General features: G+C 40.2%; 1 protein-coding gene across 4 annotated transcripts; it reads left to right on the top strand.

Moving 5' to 3' along the window:
• Positions 1-4,075: 4,075 nt before the first annotated feature.
• On the top strand, positions 4,076-23,142 carry HAVCR1 (hepatitis A virus cellular receptor 1). Of its 4 annotated transcripts, none has more exons than XM_025867156.2 (9): positions 4,076-4,223; positions 4,573-4,630; positions 6,231-6,569; positions 9,597-9,680; positions 12,696-12,806; positions 15,344-15,399; positions 18,729-18,840; positions 19,786-19,822; positions 22,010-23,142. In XM_025867156.2, exons 2-9 carry the CDS (start codon positions 4,576-4,578, stop codon positions 22,122-22,124), a joined length of 909 nt encoding a protein of 302 aa, XP_025722941.1. In that variant the 5' UTR covers positions 4,076-4,223; positions 4,573-4,575; the 3' UTR covers positions 22,125-23,142. The 4 variants fall into 4 exon arrangements, with proteins under 4 accessions (XP_025722941.1, XP_073746659.1, XP_073746665.1 ...); XM_073890558.1 differs by having other exon boundaries at positions 12,699-12,806; XM_073890564.1 differs by lacking the exon at positions 9,597-9,680 and having other exon boundaries at positions 12,699-12,806.
• The last annotated feature ends 1,109 nt before the right edge of the window (positions 23,143-24,251 follow it).

Here is a 24,251-nt window from a genome sequence, read left to right on the forward strand (position 1 = left end):
TGGGGGCACTGGATTAGATTAGAGAGAGAGAGAGAGAGAGAGAGACTGGAGAAGATTAAAAAACAAAAAAGCTGTACTCCGATGTGGAGTCTCCCACCCCTCTGCCATCGCATGTGCCTACGGGTAGCTGGAGAGCACCGCCAGCCTCTTGGGCTGCTCTCATGTTCACGCCCCTACCTCCAGGGGCACTTTCCTGCTGCCAGATGGTCCTACATTAGTTCCTCGTCCATTTGTTCTTATGAGGTACTGCCCTGGTCATGTCCAAGTGAAATCCTATACTCGGACACTGGATCTCATCCCTTCATTACTCCACACATTTTTCCTCTCCTAGGTCAATTTTTCTTCCTCCTCTGGATCATCACCAGATCATAAAAACTGCTGCTAATTTTTATCATTTTCAAAATTTTTCTCGACCCTTCTCCCCAACTCCCTTTTCCATTTTTTTTCCCTGTAAAACTCCTTGAAAGAGTTCCCTGTCACCAATTCTCTCTCATTTTCCCTTTCCTTGTGAACCTCTTTCTCCAAGGGGTAACATCCATGGGGAAAGTGAATGGTCACTCAGCTGTTTTCACCACAGCTGCTTTTGTCAAGGTCATTGGTGATTCCCAGGTGGCACCGCCCGTGGAAAAATCTCATCCCTTTCCTTTGTAACATGTGCTGCATGATAATTGCCTCTTCATTGGATGCATTTGTTTCACTTGACTTCCAGGATCCCATTTACCTTTTGCTTTTCTTCCTACCTCCTTGCTCTGCTTCTCTGTGTGTGCTGGTGCCTCTCCCACTCCAGCCTTCAGGGGGAATGCCCCCGGGCCTAGTCCTTGGCCTCAAGCATTCCCTTGAGTGTCTCGTCCAGGTTCATGACTTTGAAATACCATTTCTGTACCCATGACTCCCAGATATGTATCTTTGTCCAAGACCTGTCTCCTGAACTCCCAACAGCCTCCCCCTGAAACTCAGCACTTTCAAAATCCAGACTGTTCCTTCCCAAACCCAGGTCACATGCAGCTTTCCCTGTGTCAGTTGGTGGCACTTCCAGTTCGTCCAGTTGCTCAGGCCAAAATCCCTTGGAGTCATGTTTAAGCTCTTACACCTCATATCCTGTAAGAAATTCTGTTTGCTCTACTTTGTAAACATCTAGAGCCTGCACTATCCACTCTCTTCCTTTCCTCTCTCCTGACATGCTGCAAAAGTCTCCTGACAGGTCTTCATGCTTCTCAACTTAGCAGCTACAGAGCCCTTCTCAAAGGTAAGCCTGATGTTGTCACTTCTGTGCTCCTTCTCAGGTAGAGTAAAGCCCCCGGAAATTCGTGTTTGGTGCCTGAGCATTGCCACCCACTGAGCCTTACCCCTTAACTCGGGATGTAACCTTCAAGAGTAAAGAGTAGTGATTCATGGAGGTTGTTTAGTTCAAATTAAAAACAAAACAGAACCACACTATGCTGTTGGGGAGCCTTTGGGACACAATAGAGGTTGTCATGGATGATGGACTTGCCAGAAAATTCAGTCCTACAAAATTGTACAGTCAATGGACATCTTGGAGCCCTGGTTCTGTGTCCCTGTTGTGGCTTTTGCTCGTTATTACTTCCACTTAAAACACCTTCTGCCCTTCCCCTATTTTCTGATGATGAACCTCACAGGTCACTTTTTTAAGGGATTTTTCTGCCACTCCCTCCCTTCCCCCCCGACCCAGTCAATGAATGATCTCCCCCCATGCCTTCATGCTTCTATTAGTTTATTTAATCAATACTAATTGGATCCCTTACAATGTTTCAGGAATACAGCAGGAATACTGTCTTAGAGGAGACTATGGTCTAGAATTGAGTACTTTCTAAGACTGTTGGCATGCATGGCTATTTAAGTTAATTAAAATTAAATTAATTTTTTTTTAACTTCTCAGTTGTGCTAGTTACATATCCAGTGCTCAATAATCAGATGTGCCTAGCAGCTACTATGTTACACAATACCCATGTGCTGGATTAACCCCATCTTCATGGAAAGTTCTAACAGTACAAGAGAGGGGGGATGAACAACACACACACACACACACACACACACACACACACACACACAGAGTCAAGGGAATAAATGCTGCGTAGAGAACTGAAATAGTGTCGTAGAGTGACTGGTTGGCTATTTTAGACAGAGGGACCCAAGGGATGTCTGAGAAGGTGGCATTTAAGCAGGGGTTGAGAAGAAAAGGAGCAATCTGAAATTGGTGGGGTGAAGGAATGGAGATCAAGGCAGAGGGCACCACTAGGGGAGAAGTCCTAATGTGGGGACACATTTGAAAGAACCCCAAATGGCTGGAGCCCTGTGGGAGGGGAGAGAGACACAGAAGAAATCTGAGAGGTGGGCCGGGGCCAGATCACTGTGAGGGACTTTGTGAATTTGGGTAGGAAGTGAGTGCTTTTTTTTGTTTATTTGTTTGTTTGTTTTCTGAGACAGCCATGGGAGTGTTCTAAGGGGAAGAGTAACACAGTCTGATTATATATTTACCATTTACATCATTCTACCCAATTTTATTAGTTGCTTACTTACCAGTCTCTCCACCTGATTGCACAATCCTGGGTTTTTTTCATTCTTAGTTTGTTGAGTCATGTCCTGTTAGCCTCCATATATGGATAATAACTGTGGTAGGATTGAATTAAATTAGAAAAGTCCTTATCACTGACCTGCTGGGCTATGGCTGAGTCTCAGAGTATAACAAAACTAGTCATGACATATTTTGCTTCCCAAATAAATATAAGGTATGACCTACTTCTTTGTGAGGCATTTCAGAATTTGTCCCCTCACTTTTGGTGGTGGTCAAGGTGGGGGTAAATATTTTTCCCTTCAAGTATATAAAGGTGGAGAATAAGAGCAAAATGGGTGTCCAGAAATGAGCGTTTCCCTTGTGAGAACTCATCTTGTTGCCTAATTGAATTCAAGTGTGTGGCATTGAAAAGCCAGGAGGGCTATTACAGATCATATAGTACAACTGTTTTATAGAAGAGGTGAATTTCAGCAACTAGGCCAGGGGATATCTTGTGTGAAGTCCCGGTGTCAGGAAGGAACTTGTGTTCATGGAGGTGGAGCAGAGTCTAAAGCAAGGGCTTCCTCTAGTCAAGGCCTTCTTCAGACATGGCTGGACCAGTGTAGTGGCAGGCTTGAGAGGGCACACTCTAAGGGCACTGGGTGGTACGGGCCATGTATGGCCGTCTAATTATATCTCATAACAAAGCTGAAAAGCTGAGTTCTCACACGGGCTCTCTAGATTTCTAAATCTTGGCCATTAATTAAGAAATGAATTTTTAAACACTGTGGTACAAAGTACTTCTGTGGGCCAAGTATAGTCTTCGGGCCACCAGTTTGTAGCATCAGGCTCTAGGTCTTTCTCCAAGTGCGGAGACTGCTGGAGTCCAGGGTTTGTGTTCCCGGGCAGCACAGGACCTAGTGCCAGAGTATATCCAGCCCATCATCCATGTCTCCATGAAGCCTGTGATGGGCTGCAAGCAGCCTAGAAATGGAGCATCAGTGCTTCCTTGGGAGGAAATTACTGAATCTTTAGACCAGAAGGGCAGTTAATGAAGTACTAGGCAGGCTTACACATACTTGTATGGCTTAATAATTAAGAGCAAAAGTCAGAAGACCTGGGCTGGAACCTCAGCTCACTTAACCTCCCTAAGCCTCAGTTTCCTCCTCCATGAATGAGGTTAGTAGCAACACCTGCCTAAGGGGGTCTGTGAGGATTTAGTGCATGTGGGTGCTTGGCATAGAACCTGCTACACAGTTCTCCAAAAATCTTGCTTAGCATTAATGCGCATTTAGGTTTCATTTTCAAACGTCTCCCACATCACTTTTGCTCACTATAACAATCCCTTGAGGGAGACAGAGCAAGTATTTTAAATGCTATTTTTACAAATGAGGAAATCAAGGCTTGAAGGCACTCAGTAACTGGCAGGTCTACCCAGCTTCGCAGGTGGCAGAGCTGGGATCTGAACCCAAGTGTGATCCAGAATCTGCTTCCTGAAACATTCTCCTGTCATCACTCAGTAAGATGTGGTCTGAGTCATCACTTCCGTAACACGAATGGTTGGGCACAGTGATTCATGTTCTTGATTAATTCTTGCTACCGGCAGACTTGACAGTATGACAAAGACTGGGGACTGATCATTGTAGCCACAGAGCCCAGGGTACCCTGCACTCACCAACGGGCCAGTTGATGCTCCTCTCAGAGGCCAAGGGTAGGTGAAGACTAGCCTTTGCTGTGATGTTCCCCTCATCGAACCTGCCTCTGGTTTCTTTCCCGTTTGCTCCCTTATTCCTTGTGTCGACATCAGGCGTCAGTTTGGACTCTGTGGGGAAGGAGCTGAACCTGAGGGGCTGCTCTATGTTGCAAGGTGCAGATCCGTCAGCCACCCCGGAGCTAACTGCGACCTGCAGCTGTTGTGCTTGGTTTCTCATCGCTAACGGGACAGGCTTATGTGATTCACCCAATTAGGGAGAAAGGAGAAGTTGTGAACAGAATTGAGAAATGTTCTAAGACCATCTGGTAAGAGGAACACTTACCCGTCTGCTTTCTTTTTCTTTCAGGCCATGACCATCATGCAACCTTGGGTAGCCATCTCCAGCTTCATACTACTTCTGACGGGTAAGCAAATAGGTGGGCTGGGGTCTGGAAGTCCTGAGGATGGGAGACTGTAGGAGATGTGTGAGTGTACTATAGGAAGATGGACGTGCTTGGGCTTTGGTGGAAACTAGTGGGTCAGCTAGTGAGCAAAGAACCAGGCTAAGTCTTACTCAAATAAATTGCTTAAATGCTATGAATTGCAAAATCCATGGGTAAATGAACGAGGCACAATGCAGAACAGTGTATCATATCTTGCCATTTGTGTTTGAACGAACAAACAAAAAGGGGTGGGTAGATAGTCCTGTGAGCATGGACTACTCAAGTCTATATAAGACATAGTAACAGTGTTAGCATAGGTGGGAGGGGATGGGGAGAAGAAACTGGACTAAGATGGAAAGAAGATCAGTCCTTCACTGTCCTTTGATTTTTAAAAAATGATGTGCAATTATCTCTTTTAAAAATATTTTAGTTCAAGCATTCCATGAGATAGAGGGGAAAGTTAGGAATAGATGTAATCTGAAATTTTAAAAACAATAATCTCTAGAAGTCAGATTATGGGGGAAAGTTCATTTCTTATTATAACTCTTATATTGATTTTTATGATTAGCATATATTATATTTGTAATCCAAAAATGATGTTAGGCAAAATGAAATATTATAAGAATTCAGTGAAAAAGTTATTTTCTTATTTTATGTAACAATGAGCATTTTTATTCCCAAAGCATTTCCCAAAGTCATAGCATTATTAAATATGGGTGATTGGTGAATTTCCAACTTCTTTTAAGGGCTACCTTGACTGCATTTGGCACTATAGGGTTTTCATGCCACTGTTCCAGAAGAGACTTCTTGTTTTATTTTTTAAGTGGCATAATTTAGTACATGATTGAGTATTTTCCAATTCTCTCTTTTCACGGAGAAAGTGGGCCTCACTCAACTGTGGGGCTGTTATCAACTTATGAGAAGCGGTTCCTATTGGATTTTTTTGGACTGATCCTAAAGCCCCTGGTAAACCTCAGCTCCTCCTAGAAGTATTAGAAACACATTTTCTTTTCTTTTTTAAAAAAGATTTTATTTATTTATTTTAGAGAGAGAGTGTGAGCAGGGGGAGGGGCAGAGGGAGAGGGAGAGAGAGAATCTCAAGCCAACTCCTCACTGAGTGCAGAGCCTGATGCAGGGCTCGATCTCATGACCCTGAGATGATGACTGGAGCAGAAACCAAGAGTCGGACACTTAACCTATTGAGCCACTGTCAGACACAGAATGAAATACACACTCATGTATTATTGGAGTGTCATTTGGTTCAAACCTTTTAGAAAGAAATTTGGCCATGTTCATCAAGAGACTGAAAATATTGCTGCCCTTTGTCTTGGTAATTTCTCTCTTAGATGTCTGTGCTATTCCTAAATACAGAAAAAAAGTTTAAATTATATTTTATCTACAAATATCAAATAAATAATGCTTTTAAAGAACATGTTAATGTAAAAATGCTTATAATTTTTTAAATTGAAGATATAAAGTCCTATCATTACAAATGAAATAAACTATGTAAAAAGAAAAAAGTGAAAATACATGTAAAATTAAAAGACTGAGGCCTCATGCTCTGTTTTCTCTTTATTTATAGATGCTGTAGTTTCTTACACTCAAGTGATTGGAGTGGTGGGTCATTCCGCCATGCTACCCTGCACCTACTCAACAGCTAATGGAGTCACAACCATGTGCTGGGGCCGGGGGCCGTGTCCCATGTCCCATTGCTCAGATGAACTGGTCTGGACTGACGGATCCCATGTCACTGTTCAGAAGCACCCGCGTTATAAGCTAAAGGGAAACATTTTAGGAGGGAACGTGTCTTTGACCATAGAGAACGTGGCCCAGACTGATAGAGGTCTGTACTGTTGCCGTGTTGAGCACAAGGGGTGGTTCAATGATATGAAACTCACCATCTCATTGGAGATAATGCCAGGTGAGCTTGTCTTTCCATCTTCCTTTGATCACTTCATATGGGTGAACTGAGATGTTTCCTGTTTGGTAGTAACTTTCTCTTCCTTTAATAGGGAAAGGGGAGGTTCCTCCAGTCTTGTTTTTCAGTAAGTGTTGGAAAATAGAATAATTTCTATTGGTATAAAATGAAGTGTTCAGACCAATCTTGAGCAAGACTATAGGTGAGAGGATCTTTCCAGTCAGCAAACTATCTCCTAAAGCAGGGCTTCAAAAGTGCTAGTTGGTGCAGGGGCACCTGGATGGCTCAGTTGGTTGGGCGTCTGCCTTTGGCTCAGGTCATGATCCCAGGGTCCTGGGATCAAGCCCCAAGTCAGGCTCCCTGCTCAGCCAGGAGCCTGCTTTTCCCTCTCCTCCCACTTGTACTATCTCTGTTGCTATCTCTGTTTTTCTGTCTCAAATAAATAAATTAAAAAAATGCTAGTTGGTTCATGAAAAAGCATTCAGTGTTCCATTGTGAAATAGAGTGAACATTCCTATCAAGCTGAATTTGCTCAACTTAAAGAACTGCCCTTTTTTTTCTCTGAGATTATGTTTTAGAAGAATTTTTAAATGTCCTTAACATTTTAAAACTGTTTTGGAGAATTTCAAACATATAAAGTAGGTAATATAATATAAGGTCTTATCAAGTAGGGATATCACCCAGCTCTAACAGTTGTCAACTCGATCTAGTTGCATATACATCGTAAAGGGATATATAGTTTCATCCTTCCCTCTGCCCTGCCTGAGATTTTTTGAAGCATATTTCATATCATATCACAAAATTGCTTGTTTAAAAATTAAAGTGACCTATTGCAATATGAAAACATTTATATCCCAACAACTATTCAACAGTTGCTTTTAAGAATTTGATGAAATTGAAAAATCTGTCTTGATGTGAACATCCTTATTTTTGTTACCTTGGATGAATGGAGTGGATTCTTCAGGATTTCCTGGTTTCTGGTGTTCCTTCCTAATGAATTTCCTTCCACTAAGCTCTGATATTGACCACAGAACCCAATACCTGTGGCCTTAATAAACTATGTGTCTCTCTCTTTCTTTCTTTCTTTCTTTCTTTCTTTCTTTCTTTCTTTCTTTCTTTCTTTCTTTTTTAATTAAGAGGAACTTGGTTTTGCAATTGGTTTTGCAGTCTCCCAACTTTTGGACTTGGTTTGTTTCTTTTGTGAAGACTAGTGACATAAGGTCAGTTCTGATGGAGAAAATAGCTGACCGTGGGGAAAATCATCTATGGGAAGCAATTTAGGGAAGCCAAAAGAGGCTGGTGATAATTGTGTGCTCTAGACAGATGCAAGGAAGCAGCATGTGGAGAAAAGATTATGATTGCAACTTTTTTGGATTTGTGAAATTTATTATTGTTTTGGCTGAATGTTAAGAATTGACATAGCCGGGAAATTAGTAGGACACTTGTGAAGTGCTCCGAAATTTTTTAATAGGTGGGCACTTCCAAGGGCGGTGCTCTTGTCAAGTGGGAAGAGGGTCCTTAACTGAGCCAAGGAGACTGCCTCCGATAACCAATTCTTTGCTTAAGTTTGCTTGCATTTTTCACCGGCTGAGCTTATTCTTCAAGCTTCTGTTCAGGCTTTTTTTCACCAGCATCTACAGTTACAGTTTCCTTGCTTCCGCCGGGGAAAATATTTGCCACTGAAGATACCAAGTTCATTAGACAATTTGATTAGGTTACCTCCTCTATTGTTTCCCTTACTCTCCTTTGATCAGATTTTCTGCATATGTGCTTTTTCCCCTGTAGATTAGATTTTTTAAACTGGAAGGAGGGAATTGGATTGTACTCTTTTTGAAAGTAGCTAACTACACCTTAGATCAGGGTCAGCAGACTGAAGCCCCAGGGCTAGATCAGATTACAAAACAGGCCTGCTGTTTTATATGTTTTTATCTGAGCAGCCATACCCATTTGATATATACATTGTCCACCGTGGCTTCCCCATAGGCAGAGTGGAGCAAGTGCCCCGGAAGCTTAAAGCATTTACTGTCTGGACCTTTCCAGAAACTTTGCTGATCTCTGCTTTGGACTAATGCTTTGCATATAATAGACAAATATTTGTTGAAAACAAATTTTTCCTCTTCTGATTCTAAATTAAATTGGATCTTTCAGAAAGAAAAGTTTTCAAAGCAACTGTCCCCTATTTACGTGACATGGGTTTTCTTTTGTAGTAAGTCAAGTCGAAATTTAAGGAAACTTCTTACAGAGAAAAAAGGTGCCTAGTGAGATCAAGAGTATACATTCTTGATTCAGTCCTTCATTGGTTTGCTTTTGTTTGGGCTAACTTCTGGTTTTAGCTCCGTCTGGGTAGCCCTGACACATTCACTAAGTGATTTGGAATCCCGCTGCCGAATTGGAAAGAGCGAGTCAACGTTACTAGCTGTTGTTACCTCTTAGGTGGGAAGGAATGCAAAAGGTCTAGTTTACCTTCTAACCAAATGTATAAATCATCTGTGTGATTTATCTAGCATATGCTAATGGGTGTGAGTTAGTCCTCATTTAGGATGCAGGTCCTTCTTTCGGTATGCCTCCCTCAGGCCTGACTGGACTGAATGCTATTTATTTGGTAAGCATTCTAGGCCTGGGAACTACTGTTGAAGTCTTAGTCATTCACCACGGAGAGGATAAAGGCAGCTCCAGGCTCTAGACATTTTCCTTATCTCACAAATGTTTATGAAGATACAGAGATCTGATATGCATGACCGGTCTTTCAAAGTGCTTCAGTGCAAATCCCAGGTGACATTTTTCACCTCTGAACCTCCCCAAATATATCCTTTTAATGCAGCTGTTTCCTTTTTGCAAGTATGTCTTCAGAGCCCTCTGTCACAGATTCTAGTTGATCAGTGACAAGAACTCTGCTTTCAGGGAAGATCAGTGCCTAATTCTGTCTGGGGACAGTCTCTCATTGGTTGCATTAGTACATGCGTCCAGCACAAGGCTCTTGTTTCTTGCTGCTTGATTAATCCTTGCTTTCATGTTGGTTTCTAACTCCAGCTGAGGTCACCAGTGTTCCAACGTCACCTAGGGTCTTTACCTCTACTTCTTCAACGCCAGCACCCATGCAGAACCTCAAGTCAGGTAAACAAATGTGTTTCTTGAGCCCGGAGATCATCTAATGAGATGTCGACCATCCAAGGCATTGTGTTAAGGTAGAAGTACAGTCTAGGCTAAGAGTTCTTACCTGGGTTCCAAACATGGGCTTCACAGGGTCTGTCCCAGATTATATGCACCCTTCTACATATAATCATTTTTAGAGCAAGGGAACTCATAGCTTTTGGTCAGATTCTCCAAGGCATTCATTATTAACAACACCCCCCCAAAAAGCCAGACCATTGATCTTAGACATCTAACGAGGGTGGAGTGGATTTAGCCCAATTGAGCACAGGTTTTTGAGACAAAAATAGGAATACCAGAGAATAGGGGTCAGGTTAATGAGATTCTGTCCTTACAAGGAGCTCTGAGTAGAGATCAGTTAGTCCATTCTCAAGTGAGACCTCCACTTGAGGATGAGATTTCAGTGAAGTTAACATTTACTATTTCCTGTGTGACGGGACCCATGCTAAGTGCTTTACAAGTATTATATTGCTTAATTCTTATGACAACCCCTATGCACTATAGGTGTGATTCAGTTCCATTTTATAGTTGTGAGAACTAAGGCACAGAGTCTGAGTTCATGGTGGAAAGTTATATGGATAGAAACTACTCGAAATAGGATTCCTTCTCCATGTATTTGAATTTTGGGCCTGTGCTTTTAACGACTTGACTGTGCCTTCTGCCATGAGCACTGAGCTTATGTTTCGGTGAATTTGTCTCGATCTGACATCCTCACTGAAAAATACTTTATACAATTACCCTGTCTTCTCTGGGCAGTTAATCTACTTACACAGTTTTGCTTCCAGCCTCCTTTAATTTATTTATGTAGCATGGAAATAGCAAAAGATGCTATTTATACTGATGAAAAAGTAAACATCAGATTAAAGACTTCAGGGATTTAGAATTTACACATCTTTTTTTTTTTTTTATTCAGGCCACATGGTTCATACTTCAAACTTCTGATAAATAAGAGCTTAGATTTAATACGAGTGGAGAATAATTTGACCTAAAGGTATAGAAATAGCTTGCCATTCTGAGGACAAGGTTAGGTTCAAACCTTCTATCTCTAGGATTAAAAAGATAACTTTTAGTGAAGATTCTTAAAGCCTCCGAAACTCTTTGACCCCTTGGGGTAACGCTGGATTCTGAGGAATAATAGAGATGTCACAACCTCTTAGCCAGAAAAATATGATGAAACATACTGATTTCCCCTGACTCCTATTGAACCATGTGTATACTTAATCAGGAGGCATCTGAAGGATTGGGCTTTGAGCTGAGTTTGGAAGAGAGGGCTTTAGGTTAAAACTGGGATTTTAGAGCCATAAAAGTTTGTAAGAAAAACAGCTCTGTTCATTCTAGGCAGCTGAACACACTAGAGAATCTGTTGACTTTCTCAATATTGATTTAGCTTTGTAATACTTAGTTTGTGCCTGCAAATGTGGGTGGATTAGTAGACTTGGTTTGGTGAATATGCATGTTTAAAGCAAAGATTCAGAAGAAAGGTGTTGGCTTATATGTCCCTGTGACCTCCTCAGGGATAGTATTAATTGAGCCTTATCCTTGTCTTGATGGTTTTCTCATGAGTTTCAGTTGAGTTGAACAGGAAGGAGGTGCACTCTGGAGCAGATCCAATGTAGGGACATTTATCTTTACATCCACGCTCTTCCTGTGCTCAGTGCCTCTTGTGTATACTAGTTGCCTAAAATATTCATGGAATGGTTGGATGTAAGGTTGTAGAAACAGGGAGAAAAGAAAGATGCCTGCTAAGACCCAGACTTGGAAAAAAAAGTTAAGCCCAAGAGGTCTTTTGCACAGATCCAAGTTGAATAAAGTTTCTAATCACCTAACTTCATTGTATTGTCCTGTTCTTAGTTCTTAAACAGAGCTACATCCTGTTATGGATTTGAGCATTAGAGAGAAGCAGGAAAATAGTTCAGAACATGAAAAAGGGTGATGTTGAAATGTGGAGGCCACTGTGGGGAAGGGAAAACAGAAAGACCAATGAAAGGCAAGAAAAGCGCCGGTTTGGGAATTCTTGTCCAGCCAGCACCACTAACTTGCTCTAAAACTTGTGGTGCTCTAGGAGTAAAGTGTATAAAAATAAAATATTTAAAATGTTAATAAAATACACAGAGGCAAGTGATCAGTGCTGCATGTAAGGTGAGATATCTGACAAAAAATACAGGAGTGATTTTAGAAAGGAAAGGGAAACCTAGCCCTGTACTGGAAGATTCTTAGTGAAGCTTTTTGGTGCAAAACTGAAGATAAGTCAGGTAACAGAGTAAATCAGTCTTACAAAAGGAGTGACCAGAATGCCAGTGCTAAAGGAACCAGGTTAAGGTCCACCGAGAACGAGGCTTTGAGAGTTATTAATTATCACCAAGGTTCAGACATTGGACAGTGTTGTCACCTCAAAAGAGACCTCAGGGAATTAAATATTGTTGGGTATATGTTCTGCGCTGATCCATATGTGCGTCTCCCTGGAAAGATGTGTGGATGGATAATGGGGAACTTGAATAAAGCCAGGAAATCTAGATTGGGCTGTTGTGAAGGGGGACGGGCAAATTAGCACAAACTCCCATGCCCTGTTTCGTGCAAGTGAAATGTCACTTGTATGAATAAAAGCTTAATTGGATGTCCTATGTAAGGTGTGCTATTGTAGGCTTTGGACATTTAGAGGGATCCTAGGAGTAGAAGAAGTGTGAAATAACCCTAGATATTGAAACTGCAGATCGCTATCTAGATCAGATTTCTTCATGATAATGGTATGCCTAGATAGCAGTGTATTTCCTCAAGGCCATCTTTCAATACATTTCTAAGATGAAGTTGGAAGGAGTAGAAGTGGGTGGGTGCAAGGCATGCCTTCAGGGGATGGTTGGGTGTGGGCACTGCGGGGAAGTTGATGGTGATTCCTGATTTTAGTTTTGTTTTTTCTTTTTGTTGGGGGTGGGAATTTTCCTCTACAAAGAGAGCACAGTTCTTTCATTCTTTTCATTTCAGTAGCTACCTCGTCTTCTACAGTGCAGACAGCAGGAACCCAGCCCACTGTGCCACCACAGGAAACGAGCACAAGGCAATCCACCAATTTACCACTGTACTCCTGTCCAACAGGTAACTTCATTTTCTTTCCTGGATGCCTGGGCATACTCACTTTGGATAATCGTTGATGCATTGTTAAAAGACCACATTCTGAAAAAGGCAAATCTGACATGAATGCTCATACTGGCCACTCGAATCAGCCATGTGACTTGAGCAAGTGTCTTATTTAGAATCTGTTTTTATCATTTGTGAAATGGGTGGAATAACAATGATCTTGCTTTTGAGGATTAAATAAGGTGAAAAACCTAAGACATAGTTAAAATGTGGTAAGTAATAGATAAAATAGCAACTGCGACTCTTACTTCCAAAGTCCAGAATCCATATACCTGACTGGCCCAGGGAGCTTGTATGATTTGGGAACATCCACGTGCATAATACCCACATGCAAATCACTCTTTTTCTTATTCAAATGAGCCGCTCTTGACTCCAGACTTCTTAGTGGGCTTGCTCTCTTGGGCCAGAGCCATAAAATAGTTGAATCCAGCCCTCCATTATCCAGGCCCAACTGGTCAACTATATTCATGCTTCATTGAAGACCCAGACCCTAAGTACATCTAGGAAGTTCCCCTGCTGCCCTGTGAGGCTTGCACATGGACATTTTGAGATGGGCTGAGGACATCAGCACCCAGCACCAAGAGGCATATCCGCTGAGAATGTTTATTGCTTTCTCCAATTTTTTCCCACTGTCCCCATTCTGGGCAGGTTTCATATAATCTTTGCTTTTTTGAAACCTAAGATTCACCTGTCTTTCCTGTGGTAGAGAAAGGTGATGCTAAATCCTCTCATTTGCCCCAGATAATTCTGTTACCCATAGTGGTTATTTTGGGGAGTGCCACAGGCTGAACCCCTTTGTAATGTGGAGCTGGTTTATATGTGCTTGTGTCTGTGCTGAATCCAGACAAGGTCCAGCCTTGCAAGACTCCTCCTTGATGTCTATGACTCACTGTGCTCAGGAGTTGCCAATCTGTAGGGGGCCCCCCTGTATGGCTTACCTTTCGCCAATCATTCCTGGAAGCTGGTTAATTTAAAATGGACCTGCAGTGAGATTCACAGAGGGGCCTATTCAGCTGGAATGAGATAATGGTGACATTTGGTTTTGAAAGTGGAATCCTTAGTGTCAACTGTTTCTGGGCACAAAAACAGAGTGAAAATAAATAGAAACACAAGGTAGCAGCAGCAGTAGGAAGCAGACGTATTGCACACTTCTTGGGTTTGAGTGGGAAGCGCATCAGAGTAGGGAATCATAGGACTAAAACCTGGTCAAGGTAGAGCTTTCCAGAGTGGAACAGACATGGGAGCAGCTGTGTCCCCTATGACTTATGTGATCATTGCCACCTTGGCTGTGTACCTGAGGGTCTCAAGCCAAATCCTCACTGTGCCTGTGTCAGCCTTCAGTGAACTGAAGACTCACAGGAGCAAAGAATGTTAGTTGGATCTGGAAGGGATTTTGGTGCTCATATGGCCCGCCACCCACATTGGATAGATGTATGTGCCAGGCGACTGTCATACGTTATCTCACTTAATTCTTTGAAGGCAGGTCTCACTGATTGCCATTGCTAGATTAGGGAGGCCCTATAGTTCTGCTTTAGAGACAGGCAGCTCCCAATTCAATGGCCAGCTACTAGCTGCATGCCCATGGGCAAGATGTGGCATTCGTCCCCGGATGTTAACCATTATAGAAGGATATGATGTTTGGGAGGTGCATTACACAGTGTCTCTCTCCCCACTGCTCCCTCCAATGTAACATAATAATTAATAACAGCTAGTATTTATCAAATATGATGTTCAGTCCTTTACTTACATGATCTAATTCGACAGCTTTATGAGAGGGGTACTGTTATAGCTTGTAGTTCTAGCTATATTTACAAAATCGATATTTCAAAACTCTAGTAAAGCTTGAACAATTGAAGCTTTAAGGTATAATATCCTTTTATATTAGGATTTTTGGCAGTATAAGATATATTAGTTTCACAGCTGATATAACAGATATTTTATAAAATACTTCTGGATCAAAGTCTGGGCATATTGGCATATAATGTAGGAGTTATATACCACTTGTTTTAGATCTCTTAGTACATTTTACTCATGTTCTGAATAAAGCCAATGTAATGTCCATTCGGAATAGAGTGGTCCTGATCTTTGGATGTACATGTGGCCTTTGGGGAACTCACCGACAGGTTCTTAGCTGGCATGAAAATATTGATTACCTATCATTAAGTGGCATTCTTAACCCAGTTCCAAAAATGGGCCTCTGTAATTCCCCTAAAACTGTAGGTAAAACTTTGTGTATACATGCATTTTTTTTCCATAAGGAAGACAGTGTCCATTTTTGAAGGGTCCAAGACAAAATGGTCAAGAAACACAACCTTACAGGATAAATTAATACAGCTTAGTAACTTGGTATGACTTTTGCAATGTCTGCAGCATTTGGCCATATTATTATTCAACTTTTTATTTACCACCAGAAGGCAATGTGAATATATTTAGTATCTACAGTGAAAATTCAATATTTTTTGTAATTATGACTAATTTTCTTTCTTGTTGAGCAGATGGGAATGGCACTGTGACACAGTCTTCAGATGGCCTTTGGCATAGCAATCAAACTGTAAGCATTTTTCTTCCTACTTTACTAGCCAGATTCACTTGTATATCTCCCTGGAAGCAAGTTACATTTAGAGATTATTTCTGTAAGACTAACCCAAAGATTGATTCTTTCTAGTTAAAATAAAAAAAGAGGAAAATAATTTGACTCAAATAGGGATACTTTAATTAATTTGAAAAGTTCATACAGGTAGACTGGTTTGTTAGAGTTTGCCTGATAAACAAGATATACACACAAAACATACTACAGACTTTCTCCTGGCCAAAAATTAGGAAGAAAGAGTGAACTAATTCAAGGAGAATGAGTTAACTAACCAAGGAAGACTTCAGTTATCATTAGGGAAATAACACACTTCGAATCAGTGGAGTGGAGGCCACCCAAAACAAAAATACTATGTCAGTGAATGTGAGTTTGCTTAAGCAGATCCTGCCTCATATTCTTTTCTAACCCAATTGCCATCCTTTATAGAAATTTTGAGGCCACTGTTGAGTTTTTCTATACATAAACCTCCCCATATGATGACTTATTAAGGTATTAACATCTTAAATAAATTTGTGATTTTTTTTTAAAAAAGATTTTATTTGAGAGAAAGAGAAAGTGAGAGAGAGCATGAGCAGGGGGGAGGGGCAGAGGGAGAAGCAGACTCCCCACTGAGCAGGGAGCCAAGCAGGGAGCCAAGCAGGGAGCCAAGCAGGGAGCCAGACATGGAGCTCAATTCCAGGACTCTGGGACCATGACCTGAGCCGAAGGCAGATGCTTTAACTGACTGAGCCACCCGGGCACCCCATATAAATTTATGACTTTGAAAGATGTTCTTATACTTTTTCCACAGTGAGCTTGAGAAAAATCTTAGGGGTCTTAGTCTCATGATGCTCATCAAAGTCTCATCTTTGCAAATAAGTTAGACAAATTTATCAATAGGACTTTTTCTTTTGGTTCCTCTGGGAGAAATAAGTTTCCTTTTAGTATGTGCAAATAACTCTTAGAAACAGCAAACTAAAAGAGTTTGATGTATGAGAATAATCTTACTGGTCTCAAGTAGTGAGAAATGACAACACAGCCATGATAAGAGAAATTCAAGCTCAGGCATGGTGGGGTTATTTAGCATGGGGTCAAATGGCTTTATGTTGTATACATCAGTGACAATAAGAACACTACATAGGAGTGATATAAAAATTTTGAACAACTTATGTGGCATGGGCACTGATTGATCTAATGGATATGGGTTGAATTACTGAATGTTGGAACTGCCACTGTGTGAATGATTCTTCTATTGCTATGTGGCCAGACCTATGCTGGATTAAAAAAAAAAAAAAAAAAACCCTTCTGAGTGGGGAGATTGTTCTTGACCTCAGTTACCTGTAGATAGGTATGTTTAGCAGCAAGTAGAAACGATTTAGAAGCAAGTTCACAACAGGCAGCAGTGAAATCATGGGCCTTTTGTGTCTTGACTCTGAGGATGTGGAGAGGTATCCCATGTATCTTGAAAACATGCTGCATATATTTTGACCCAATAGGTCAGCTTTCTGGACTCTATTTTAAGGAGAGAATTGAACAAGTACATGAAGATGTAGGAGAAAAGATGTTCATTGTTGCTATTTATAATCATGAAAATGTTAAAAACAACTTAAATGTTTAATAGTAAGGGATTAATTACTTAGTCAATTAAGTGTGCCCGCATACTGCCATTAAGAATGGAGTCACTGCAGTGCATTTACTGACATGGGAAGACAGTTACTACTGATTGTTAAGGGAAAAAAAAAAACTGTTAAAATAGTGTGTGTGTGTGTGTGTGTGTGTGTGTGTGTACATGTGTAGTAGCATATATTGAATATAGTAATTGTTTATGTTAAGAAAAACACTAGGAAGATAAAATTCTAGAAGAGTATATAATAAAAATGGTAATAGTGTTTGTTCTGGATGTTAGGATTATGGTTGTTTTTAGTTTTCCTTTTTTCATGCTTAGCTGCACATTCTAAAATGAACATGTAGTGTTTATGTCATATTTTTAAAAACGAAAGCAAAGCCTCCCTCCTGCAGCTCCATGTTCCATCTAACCACTTTACCGCCCATTGGTAAGGTAATGACAGCACAAGCTCTTCTGTCCCGGACCCTGGCTGTTTCCCCTTTAAGCCCAAACACTAAGTATTTTCCCTTATCCCTATCTTCCTCATAGTATTATCAGGGGGTACCTAAAAGTACCTTTCTCAAGAACCCTGTTTAATCCATAGTTGACAGACACAAACACAGAGGTTCAGAGAGGCTGAATAACTTGTCCAGGGTCACACAGCAACTAAGTTGAAGAGAGGAGATCCTGACTCCAGAGATTAAACTTTTATACAGAAGAGACTTGATCCTTCTCTCTGATCTTTTCTCTTAAATACTTATCCTCTGGGATCTCTTTAGGATTAGAACTAAGCTATGTAAAAGGGTTGAGTGTGATGCTTGGCATATTTCAGGCTTATTCCAGAAGGTAGTGATCCTTTACAAACTGCACTAAGATGTTTAAACAAATTTCTGCATCTCCACCCAATTGACAGCATTTCAGGTTGGTTGTTAAAGAGGGCCATGTCTGTGAGCACCTACTTTCAAGTCCATTTATGTAGACAAAGAATCTTAAATTATAGCTTAAAAAAAAAAAGGACTATAATCAAGGACCAATTTCAATAACTGAGCATATTCAGGCAACATCACTAGGTCAACTTATATATGAACAAAAATTATGTTTTCTTTTTTAATATCAGGATATATTTATGGAACTAGCTTATTGATTTTTAAAAATATGTATAATTTACATACAATAAAGTACACCCATTTGAAGCATACAGTTTGAGTTTTGAGAAATGCATACACCTTTGTAAATACCACCCACTCAAGATACAAAACATTTTTACCATCCCCAAATACATTTTGAATTTTAAATGGTCTTTGAATTTCACCATATGGTTATAACCTCGGATCACTTGGTCTTAGCTTTCTTGAGCCAGAAATAGCCAAGGGCCAACAAAGATAAATGGGTCCAAGTACATTATTTTAGGGAATGTCTTTTTTTTTTTTTTTTTTTAGAGAGGGAGAGAGAGAGCATGGGGTGGCTGTGTGGAGTGGGGGAAGTGAAGGGGCAGAGGGAAAGGGAGAGAGAAAGAATCTTAAGCAGGCTCCAAGCCAAGCTCGGAGCCCAATGTGGGCTCAATCTCATAACCCTGAGATCATGACCTGAGCTGAAATCAAGAGTCACACACTTAACTGACTGAGCCACCCAGGTGCCCCTTAGGGAATGTCTTCTATCCATAACTCTAACATGATGCTTTTCTGATCCACCAATGTTTCCTTAGCATGTGTTGCTGGCACAAAATCCATGGATGACCACCAGTAAGGGACTCTACATTGGCATCTGCATTACTGCTACGGTATTGCTCTCTGTGCTGGTTGTCGTGATTACCAAAAGTAAGTTATTTCAGGATTGTACCTAAGGGAACAGAGCAAGGGGTCCTCGAGGCAAACTGCCATGTGATTGAGATTTCACCTAAATTTCTGTTTCCTAAACTATTTTCTTTTTTTAAATTATTGACCTACAAAGAGAAAGATGCAATATAAATTCTCCAGATGTGGAATTAAATATTAAAAAATGAGAATGTTTTGGGTAGACTGGGGATTTGGAAGACAACAAACCATATATGATTTGTTCACTCCTTTTCCACTCCCCTCAAGAACCAGTTTTTGTCCCCATGAGGGATGATGTTGTTGAGTTTTATAAGACCCATTTAACAGGAGAGGCAAATGAAACATTGGAAGGGAAACTGACTTCAGGGCTAGGGCTAGAAGCAGGACTTCAAGAGGTAGCAATCCAGCTGTTGTGTTTGGGTATATTGTGTGCGTACGTGTGTATGTGCACGTGATGTGTGTGGCATGTGTGGTGTGTGTATGGGTGTGTGTGTGTGGTGTGTGTGCATGGTGTATGGTGTGTGTGATGTGTGTGTGTGTGTGTGTGTGCATGTGGTGTGGTATGTGTGTGTGTAGCCTGTCTCCTATGAAAGAGCCACATTCATTTTTTTAAAAATGATATTTAATTATTAATAATTGCATTAAAAGTAAGCCTGGGCATATGGGTGAATACACTAAACCATTCATGAAAATGAAATACTTTATACTCAGAAATTTGTTTGGATCTTACTGATTCAAAAGGAGTTACCTGAGTAACTTGGGAATCGTCCAGTCTGGGTTTTTTTTTTTTTAAACATACTTTCTTCTAAATTTATTTTTTTAGGCTCTAGCTCTGTACAGATTTTGTTCATAGGAAAGTAATAGAAATAATATACTTGTTTGAAAAAAGATTTCATAAACTCTTTGGCCAATGTGTTTAATTTTTTCTTCAACTCCTCTCCAATTTAGAATACTTATGCATAAGAAACAAGCTGGAACAACTAAAGTAAGTTTGAAAGAGTTTTTGTCAGTACCTTTTGATATTTCTACTCTACCAAAAATAAAGAAAAATTTCTCTCTGTCCTCTTTTTCTCCTAAACTCTTCATTTTATACCCTAGATCCTGAAAAATCTAGCTTAATGAGCACCTCTATTGTTATCTACAACTTCTAGTGATATTTTTAGCTATCTATATTTCTCTGGAATTGTCCCCTAACGCTACAGAAGGAGCATCTCAGTCTTAACCTCTTAGAGCAAGAGATCACAAATTTTGTTTGATGGAACATTTGAATGAGTTGTTTGGTTTGTTCTTTAATTTCATTCAGTGCTTTGTTTATTGAATGTCTACTATATTTCAAAGAGATGAACAAAACAGAAAACACATAAGCAAATAAACAGAGTCCTTTTAATGCTTCTAGACAAATACCATGGGGGAAAACAGAGCAAGGTAATGGGCTATTTGAGGGAGTCTCAAAGGAACAGAAGGCAGCTCTGCAAAGATCTGGAAGAAGACAACTCCAGACTGAAGAAGTGCAAAGGCACTGTGGTGGGGCAAATGCCTTCAGCTCTCCACAGTTCCTGTCTTCCCCTGCTGTTCCATTCCCAGCCTGTTCTGCTCATTTGCATTGGTTTTCTGGGCTCATAGGCATTGGAATTTACAATTTTTGTAAATCCATCCTACTGCCCAATTAAAACTTAAATCCCCTTTACTTGCATATGGCCTGTGGTCATCTGCTAGAATAGTTACAATAGTAGGAAGCTACTACTTCCAAATCCAAGTAGCTTGCTTCATTTGGTACAGCTTGGGCTTTAAGCAAGGTCTTTGATTCAAAATCCATCCCTCTTAGATTGCCACACATTATTTCTAGTGCTCTTTCATTGGATGTTTGCACACAGTCTTGCCTAGATCTGTGTTAATTACATGAGCCAATCTGCTGAATGCACCTTGAACAATGCCCACCACATTGTAAATGCTCCATAAATCCTGGTTTTCTCTTATTGCAGTTATGCCTGTTGCGGCAATACACCCAAGAGATAGGCGCTATTATTCTCAGCGTACAGACTGGAGAACAGGTTTAGAAGTGTTAAGTGACATCCAAAGTCACACCATACAGCAGTTAAAAGACTCAGTCTTAGATCTTTTAAAGTCCCATACCCATACTTATAGAAGTTTTTGACTATGTGCTTCCAAGAATGGAAGAAAGAAATTGCTCCAAACAGGCAGAAAAGCATGGAACGTAGCATCTGTTTAGCTGATCTCTGTTCTTTCACTGCTAACTTTTTCTAGAGGCTTTTTATCACCTAATCATAAAAGAAAATAGTTACTGTAGAAAATCTTATAAAATATATAAAAAAAAAAACAAGAACAAAAAACCCTGAGCATTTCATCATAACTTTTTTCATTTTTTTTTTCATTTTTGCAGTTCACACTGACTCATTTCAAGCTACTGACACCTAACCTATTCTCACACATGCGTGAGTGGTCACTTAAAGATCAAAGCTGAGTGAAGCCTCAGCATGTTCCATTATCATTTCTGGGCAGGCTTAAGTAATAAAAACAGGCACTCTCTACCAATTAGAAAACAGCAGCTGTATCAAAATGGCACACATGCCCTTTCTGTACACTTACGTATGAGTGTATATGTTATGAACGTTGTCTAACCCGTGGCTTTCAAATTCGGATCATTAAGACACTATGTTTTCTGTAAGATTTCTGACACCATGATCCAGTACACACTTATGTGAAGCAATACTATTTTGCTGTATCCAGTATGTTCTGATATATTTTGTATTCTGTATATATCCTAAATGCAGGTTGTAGACTGCTAAATAGACTTAATGACCCTCTCTGGAAGAGTACAATCCACAGTTAGAAAAACAGCAACCAAACCATTTCTTAGTTACCCTTGAGAATAGGCATCTTGATTTAGGACTTCAATTCGATGTTTGACACCAGTCTTCTTAGATTTTCAATTTTTGTATTCTATTGCATGAGTTTTCTCAAGAAGAATACTTAGGTTTTCTACCTGCTTATTAAACAGACTCCAGCAACTTAATATGGATCTCCTATTCACTATTTCATAGGGCTCTGGGAGTTGCAAATACTCAGCCTTGCCTGCATGTACATAAATGTGCTCATCATACTTTAGAAGTGGTCTGCTTTTCCTTAAAGACTCATATTATTCTTTCTGTAGCATGGTTTCGTTGAATGACTCTCGGACTGGAGCTTTGCAAAGTGCAGCTGAAGTGGGTGTCCGAGCAGAAGACAATATCTACATTATCGAGGACAATCTTTATGTCATGGATTAAGACCCAGTGGCCCTCTGAGGATTTATGTCCTTGACTGCAGAAGACAGTGACAAGATATCACCATGTCAGAGTTCTTTTAAGCTCTAGAATGATTTTTCTGTCAATTTCCAATGATATTCTAACATGTCAGTTATGTTGGGTAGAGTGACTTGGTTTTATCTGTGTACAGTCAACCTCATTGGTCATAGAGTTTTAATTTTTTGTGCTAAAACTTTTTCAATCTTTCTCCCAAACATGAACACTGTAGAATTACATATTCTCACTGGTGAGACAGGAGAAGAACTACCACCTTGGTCACCAAAGCTGTCAAGAAGAGCAGAGTAGGAGTTAAAATCAGTAAATCTGATTTGGGACTTAAAGGACTTCACTTGGAAGCATTTCATGATAATCTCTTGTTTTTTACCTTGTAACTCCAAATGTTATATTTCTTAGGTTCCCCAAGGCTTTCAAATCACAGGGTTACACAGGTCTTTATTTCCCCATGGGGAAATAGAAGTGAATGTGATTTTGCCATTATAGGTCAATCTGATTTCTCATGGCTCTGGAAATATACCATATTAAGGCTTTCCCTGGACCCAAAGTGGGTATTTTAGCAGTTAGAAGAAACTAAGGTAGTAAGTGGACCAAGTAGATACCAGGGAAAGATAATCAGTTGCCATATGATTTATTGCATGCTATTTCTCCTACATCTGTTCCACAGTTTCAAGCACTTGTATAGACAATTGCCATGCTCTCTGAACTAATTTTTAGAATGAGGCAGGGCAGAAATAAATAGAAGAAAAAAAGGGAGAAGGCTAAAAGGCTTCCTGCTTTAGAAAAGTTTCTTTACAAATATAATAGTGTTGTTTGAGAGTGTTACTAGTTTGAATCAAAATTCTAAATTGTCCTCATACCACTGCAGTTTTTAAAATTGTTTTGGAAAGATGAAGGGTGGGTTTTTTTTTTTTAAATCTTCTCTTTAAATTTTTATTATGTTAATCACCATACATTACATCATTAGTTTTTTTTTTTTTGCTAAATGATTTTTATTATTTTTTTTTAATTTTTTTATTGTTATGTTAATCCCCATATATTACATCATTAGTTTTTGATGCAGTGTTCCATGATTCATTGTTTGTTCATAACACCCAGTGCTCCATGCAGAACGTGCCCTCCTCAATACCCATCACCAGGCTAACCCATCCCCCCACCCCCCTACCCTCTAGAACCCTCAGTTTGTTTTTCAGAGTCCATCGTCTCTCATGGTTTGTCTCCCCCTCCAATTTACCCCCCTTCATTCTTCCCCTCCTGCTATCTTCTTCTTTTTTTTTTCTTAACATATATTGCATTATTTGTTTCAGAAGTACAGATCTGTGATTCATCAGTCTTGCACAATTCACAACACTCACCATAGCACATACCCTCCCCAATGTCTATCACCCAGGCACCCCATCCCTCCCACCCACCACCACTCCAGCAACCCTCAGTTTGTTTCCTGAGATTAAGAATTCCTCATATCAGTGAGGTCATATGATACATGTCTTTCTCTGATTTTTTTTTTTTAATAGCAAACCAATTCCAATGCTATTCCTTTTTTCACAGTTCAATTAAATTTTTGGTTTTTCCAAGAGTTAAACAAAGGCTAATGGCGAGGATATCTGTGGTCACCAGAAGATTTGCTACGTGAACAGTTAAGGAGGCTGGGTATTAATTTCAGTCTGAGTACACACTGAAATAACTCCTGCTTAGGAGTAACTCCTCCATAGTGGTCTAGGAGGGCAGGATGTTAGTTTATTTCTGAAGACAACATCTTTGACATTGTTCTGCAGAGTCCTAGGAAATGGACAGGACCTCTGAATAAAGGTTATATGGGGCAAATAAGATTGTTAAACATGCTATACTGGGTTTCCTAATTGGGGCCAAGACCTGATCTGGCCCAGGACATTTTGTTTAAACTGTAGTGTTTTTCTTTTAAATTCAAGACAACATGCATAAACATGGAGATCTTGGGTTAAAGCCTGGATTTGTAGCTTCTCTGGAAAGACCTGGCAACATTCCTACATTGTCAGGGCCCCATTAAATGGTGCTACATCCCTTCTGCCCCTAGTCCTCACCTTGCCTGCACACACACACACACACACACACACA

This window comes from Callorhinus ursinus, unplaced genomic scaffold, assembly GCF_003265705.2.
Source record: "Callorhinus ursinus isolate GAN/ISIS: 27379988/994484 unplaced genomic scaffold, GSC_fseal_2.0 scaffold3, whole genome shotgun sequence".
Classification (NCBI taxonomy): Eukaryota; Metazoa; Chordata; class Mammalia; order Carnivora; family Otariidae; genus Callorhinus; species Callorhinus ursinus.

What these genes read in the sequence shown, in the direction of transcription:
- HAVCR1 (XM_025867156.2), top strand. Translation starts at nt 4,576, where the DNA reads ATGACCATCATGCAACCTTGGGTAGCCATCTCCAGCTTCATACTACTT. An exon ending in CTCATTGGAGATAATGCCAG is followed by an intron (nt 6,570 to 9,596) that starts GTGAGCTTGTCT and finishes TTCTAACTCCAG; the next exon opens with CTGAGGTCACCAGTGTTCCA. An exon ending in CATGCAGAACCTCAAGTCAG is followed by an intron (nt 9,681 to 12,695) that starts GTAAACAAATGT and finishes TTTTCATTTCAG; the next exon opens with TAGCTACCTCGTCTTCTACA.